General features: G+C 43.1%; 1 protein-coding gene across 3 annotated transcripts in view; it reads left to right on the forward strand.

Moving 5' to 3' along the window:
* fam49a (family with sequence similarity 49 member A) overlaps positions 1–6,011 on the forward strand; it is a 34,137-nt gene that overhangs the window by 26,276 nt on the left and 1,850 nt on the right. The window contains exons 3-11 of one of the 3 annotated variants that reach the window (XM_037085661.1): positions 714–793; positions 2,687–2,808; positions 2,910–3,015; positions 3,501–3,637; positions 3,772–3,849; positions 4,306–4,422; positions 4,693–4,772; positions 5,333–5,459; positions 5,566–5,636. In XM_037085661.1, coding sequence (XP_036941556.1) covers positions 721–793; positions 2,687–2,808; positions 2,910–3,015; positions 3,501–3,637; positions 3,772–3,849; positions 4,306–4,422; positions 4,693–4,772; positions 5,333–5,459; positions 5,566–5,636 — 911 coding nt within the window. In that variant the 5' untranslated portion in view covers positions 714–720. Of the gene's footprint in view, positions 1–305; positions 386–713; positions 794–2,686; positions 2,809–2,909; positions 3,016–3,500; positions 3,638–3,771; positions 3,850–4,305; positions 4,423–4,692; positions 4,773–5,332; positions 5,460–5,565; positions 5,637–6,011 lie in introns of all 3 variants that reach the window. The other 2 variants (XM_037085662.1, XM_037085663.1) reach the window with 2 other exon arrangements.

Here is a 6,011-nt window from a genome sequence, read left to right on the forward strand (position 1 = left end):
TTACTGACAAGCAAAAACACGTGAAACATGCGTACATTTACATGGACATCTCTAATAGTATAGTACACATTTAACTTGTGTTGTTGGTAAATAAACAGAGGTGCTGTCATGATTGAAGGAAATCTCTCTCTCCATCTTAAACCACCATTCAGACAAAACAAAGACGGGAGATAAAACATGTTTCCTAATTACCGTGAATGTTCTCTCTTCTCACAGTTAATTTACACTAATGTTTCCTCTAAATGATGTGTTCATGTATTGTTTTTTTATGTCTGTTTTTTTCACTGCTGTATTTTGACCATCAGGTTTGCTGGGATGGGTAACCTGCTAAAAGTCCTAACAAGGGAAATAGAGAACTATCCACACTTTTTCCTGGACTTTGAAAGTAAGTCTGGCCGCGGAGTGGAACAAAGGGGGAGAGAGATGGATGGAGAGCGATGTGGGAGGGAGGGAGGGAGGGAGGGAGGGACGTTAACCTGCCCGGCTGTTTCCTTTCTGTCAGCAGGTCTGTGCTCCTGATGCCCTGAAGGAGTCTGCTCATGCTCCACTCCTCTTCACCTCTTTTCTTTTTCCCCCTCCTCCTCCTTTGTCTTTCACCTGGTCTCGACCTTCTGCTCTCTCAGCTCTGATCTAGCCTAATAACTTATTGATGACTTTTAACAACACAAATACTTCTCCTCCTTTCTCTTTCTCTTCTCTTCTCTCTCTTGCAGAAACCAAATGGGGAACCTGTTAAAAGTGCTCACTTGCACAGAGCTTGAACAGGGGCCAAACTTTTTCCTTGACTTTGAAAGTGAGCTCAGCTTGTGCCTTTTCCTTCTGCTCTCCCTTCCTTTACATCCCTGAGTCATTTTTCCTCGAGCGTCTGTTGAGCTGGTCAGGGGTCAGACTATTCAGCTATTGTATCACCAACCTTCCCCCCCTTTTTTGAATTGAGCAGAACTGATGATTGATTTCAGTAAACTTTTAAAATCCATTCACTTCACGCCAAGCTGAAGAAAAATAGCGCTGACCTTTGACCTTGACTAACCCGTCTGCATGCCTGCCTGCTTTATTATACAACACGTAAATGTACCTGGTATAATGTGGTAACTAACACATTATTATCAGCTGCATTATATCACAGTTCCTTCTTGTTTCTCTTCCTGCATAATCCTGTTATTTGTTGCGATCATTTCACGGTTTAATCAGCTTTACTCGACTGTTGTTACGATAGAAAACCCTCATCGCTGTGAAAAGATATTAAATCATCTACTTTATTGCTCTGCTTCCTAATGCTCACATCAAACAGACAAATTGGCTCATTGTTAAACCTGCAAATAAATCTGCTTTGTCCTTTTTTTTTTCTACAACACAAAACCCAACACGCCTCCACAGTGGCATTTCAGCCCGTCTCACAATACAAGCCAACCTCAGGCCTTGTTTATTCAGCAAAGAGGAAACGGTGACAGTGGGAGAGTTTTTGAAATTCAAAACAGACCCGAGGCTTTGTGTGTTTGTTTTTTTTTATGTCGCTAGTTAGAGCTGATAGCCGAAGACCGAGAATCTTTAGCTTCCTGTAGAAACATTCAGATTATTTGTTAGAATAAAATATGTCCTGAATGTGAGATATATGGGATCTGCAGAGCAATGAATCTATCTTATGTTCTTATCAAGACCATGCAGGAAAAATGAAACAAGCGGTCCACTTCCCTGTAGGTCACAGACAGAAGAATCCTGTTTAAATGTAATCAGAGACTTCCCAAAGAATGTATACAGTCAGTTTAATACCCTGAATATTGTTATCTCTGTAAACAGGACCTGCTGTAGCTTCATCCCAGAGCTCCAGCAGGCTTTGACTCCTGACCTGCAGAAACACAAAGCATATTTTACATAAAGCTTTCAGCTCATTCTGTATATTCATCATACACACCGTGGTAGTTCCTCCACAGTCAGTCTCCAAATATCGCTGCCTGGATTTTAGATTTGTTTTAAACTTCGTCTTTGAGCTGAAGGCACGATGCAGTAAATGCACCCAGCTCCAGTGTGTTCAGTTACAGACGTCAAGACACATTACAGATACTTGATTATGTGTCTGGAGCCTTTCGGTCTACAGCGGAGTGCTTTCATTGTTTTACAGACAGTTCCAGCCTCCTCAGTACTTAGCAACGTTTGGTTTGCAGTTCAGATTAAAGGCATCAGCCTGGAGGCACGTGGCAGCTGATTCTGCTGTCTGACTGTTGATGGACTCACGTTGATGAGCTGAAAGCATAAAAATAAATATCCACTGAAGTGATGTGATGCTTGTAGCTTTGACCCCAACACACTTCAGTGTGCCGAGTGTTTCTGTACTCGTTCTCTCAAAAAAAGAGTTTTGGTAGAAAGTTTTAGTCATTTTCTTGTTGACAGAATCACTCAGCACACCTGCCCCAGTCAGTAAAAACAGTCATTAGTTATTTAATCGAAGCCTTTTCACATCAAGTCACAGTGAAAAGTCAAGAGAAGTCAAATCTATGTGGAGTTAAATCTGCTAAACTAACAAAGCAAAATTGCAAATTGATTCTTGATGTGAAAAGACGAGAATAATCAGTTCTGACGTGTGTTTTGACGTTGACTGCTGCAGTAGATGAGCTAACTGTTGTCCTGGTGTGTGTGTGTCTGTGTCTGTGTGTGTGTGTGTGTGTGTGTGTGTGTGTGTGTGTGTCAGATGCACAGCCGACAGACATGGAGCGTGATGTGTGGAACCAGGTGAACTCGGTCCTCCAGGATTCTGAGAGCATCCTGTTGGGTCTGCAGGCGTACAAAGGCGCCGGCCAGGAGATCAGAGATGTGAGGAAACCCTGCCGGTGCTGGATGTCGACGATCACCGCGGCTCTTCACGGTGGATGTTCGTCTCACGTCATTGTTCTGTTTGTTTTGTTCTCTTCCAGGCAATTCAAAACCCGAACGACTTCATGCAGCAGGAGCGAGCCTGGAACTCCGTCTGCCCGCTGGTCATCAAGCTCAAGAAGTTCTACAGTTTCTCTCTCAGACTAGGTGGGATCACAGTGTAGATGTAGAAGTCTTGTCTTGGCTGTAGGAATGTAAAGAATATTTTCTTTTTTGTTGAATACGTCACATTACAGTCTTGGTTTATTAATCTTTATCAATCTCTGACCTGGTTAAATAAAGGTGAAGAGCTGTGTCTTAATTTTGTAATGTTTAATGTCACTTCTGTGCTAAAGTCAAGTGAATAATATACAGGAAAGTGTTGGAGGAATAAAACTGTCAGCTTGCTGGCATCAGGCTCTAGAGAATATTTTCAATATGAAGTTTTGTTGGGTTACAAGTGATTTCATGCGATAAGGAAGTTCAAGTAGGAAATGAAGTGTTCAGGTTGTTTTTCCTTCTCCAGTTAAAATATGCACGCTCAAATAAATTCTGAAGAGGAACTAAGAGAGGTTCCTACACAGCAGCTCACTTCTGTTCTGTGTGTGTGTGTGTGTGTGTGTGTGTGTGTGTGTGTGTGTGTGTGTGTGCAGAGGAGGCCCTGCAGAGTTTACTGGAGTGCCTCACATGTCCGCCCTTCACGCCCACTCAGCACCTGGAGAGGGAGCAGGCGCTGGCCAAACAGTTTGCTGAGATCCTCCACTTCACTCTGCGCTTTGACGAGCTGAAGGTCTGCTGAGCTGTCTCAATAACACACACACACACACACACACACACACACACACACACACTGCCCTCATTAATTCACTCTCTGCCTCACAGTACACTGTATGAAACAGTATGTTGTCGTCCACTTTTTGACAGATGAGAATTCCGGCCATTCAGAACGACTTCAGCTACTACAGAAGAACCATCAGTCGAAACCGGATAAACAACATGAATGTGAGTTCAGGGTTCACACACGTCCTGGAACATCTTGTGTTGTCCTGAAACAAACAAACAAAACAAAAATAAATAGTAGTAAACCAGTGAGTTGTTCGTTATAGGAGACTTGTCTTATTCTTTATTTCCTATATTTAATATTGTTCTTGATGAAACCACAACTTCCATCAGCCCTTGTTTACTGGCGTTCAGGCAGCTGTGGATAATACACTGTAAATCACAAGAGAGGTTATAAATCGATTAATTAAGGAGCTTAATAACTCCGTGTCTGTCGTACCAGCTGGATTGTCACTGGAAAAGTCCTGGATAATGAGTGAGAGTGGGAACCAGGGAGTTTCATGTGACATTACAGTCCAGAAATGAACCAAAATAATAGTTCCCAAGTTCTGACTAGTTGTAACTGTCTGTCTGGATGATGCTTCTCTCACACTGACACTGTTTATCTGTTGATCTCAGCTGGACATTGAGAGTGAAGTCAATAATGAGATGGCCAACAGGATGTCTCTGTTCTACGCTGAAGCCACGCCCATGCTGAAAACACTCAGCAACGCAACCACGAACTTCGTGACAGAGGTGAGAATGTTCCCACACTGCACCTGTTTCTACAGTGTCATAAGTTTCTGATACATTAAAGTCTTTGTGAAGTTGTTGAATATGATGCTGTGGCTCGAACCTCTCCGCTGAATGCTGCTACGTGTTTAGACGAGAAAAGGCTAAAATGAGACGCATTTAATTGCTTAAATTGTTCTTTATTTCCTGTTTTGCGACAGAAAACACACCGTCATGTTTGAACAATCCATAATCATATTGATCGGTTGTTGTTTTTTGTGTCTGTCTCTGCAGAACAAGACTCTTCCACTGGAGAACACGACAGACTGTCTCAGCACCATGGCCAGCGTCTGTAAAGTCATGCTGGAGACACCGTGAGTACAGACGCACACACACACACACACACACACACACACACACTCATGACAGGTTTCTAATAGATTGTACATTCAAAATGAGTCTTTGATCAAAACTTGGCACTTCTACTTATTTATTCCATTACATAATGTGCAGGATGTAGCCAATCAGAGGCAGAGAGGGGCGGGTCATGCCGAGCGAAGTAGTGTGATCTAAAATATCGGCACGTAAGTTACAGAAGTAAAGGCTCAACTCCAAACCAGGTGTTTCAGGCAGAGCAGCAGCAGTTTTCTGTGGGAGAGAGTAACTGTGGGCACAAAAAATGCTTCGTAACACGATAAAGGAAAAGCAGAAACCCAAAAAGCTTGTGTGAAGTTGAGTTCATGTATTTTAAGACGAGCCCTTGAGTCTTTGAAACCTTTTGGTTTCAACACAAAACGCCTCAGAAGACATTTACACTCACACATGTATTCACTCAGCTGCACACCAAAAAATGATGTAGTTTCTTTTTTCCCTCATTTCAAGCCTCCTTCCGTTTCTAATCCCGTTCTCTCTCCCTCCGTCTGTTTTTTTTTAGGGAGTATTCGAGTCGTTTCAGCAGCGAGGACACGCTCCTGTTCTGCATGAGGGTCATGGTCGGAGTCATCATTCTCTATGACCACGTCCATCCCAACGGTGCCTTCAACAAGTCCTCGAAGATAGACGTGAGACACACACTCACACTCACACTGCTGCACACATGGAAACAGCGTGACTGTGGATTTGTTTTGTGATGCTGCGCTCTCATTCGCATTGTTTTTTTACTCTCAGATGAAAGGCTGCATAAAAGTCCTGAAGGACCAGCCGGCAGACAACGTAGAAGGCCTCCTGAACGCCCTCAAGTAGGTTACATTCAATCGATGAGTGTTTCTGTGTTGGGCTGCCAGTCGACCGTAAAAATCCTCTGTATTCCTCTATTCTGCCTGGCTTGTTGTGTTGTTCACCAACGAGATACTTCTGCAGAAAACACAATCTGACAATTTCGAAATGTGATGCTGCTTGATAATAAAAGCTTTTATTGTGAAGAAGTTACACGGAATGAAACACGTTTTGTAGCTGGATTAGCGGAGCCGCTTTGTTAGCAGTGATTCTTCGATTGTACTGCAGGATCGGAACATGAGTCGGAAGTTAAAGACACACCTTTGAGTGAAACCGAGCAGAGCCGGCAGACGTGATGAGTGGATGACTGCTGTGACTCCTCAGATTATCTTGTTGCT

The sequence above is a fragment of the Acanthopagrus latus genome, chromosome 22 (assembly GCF_904848185.1).
Source record: "Acanthopagrus latus isolate v.2019 chromosome 22, fAcaLat1.1, whole genome shotgun sequence".
NCBI lineage: Eukaryota > Metazoa > Chordata > Actinopteri > Spariformes > Sparidae > Acanthopagrus > Acanthopagrus latus.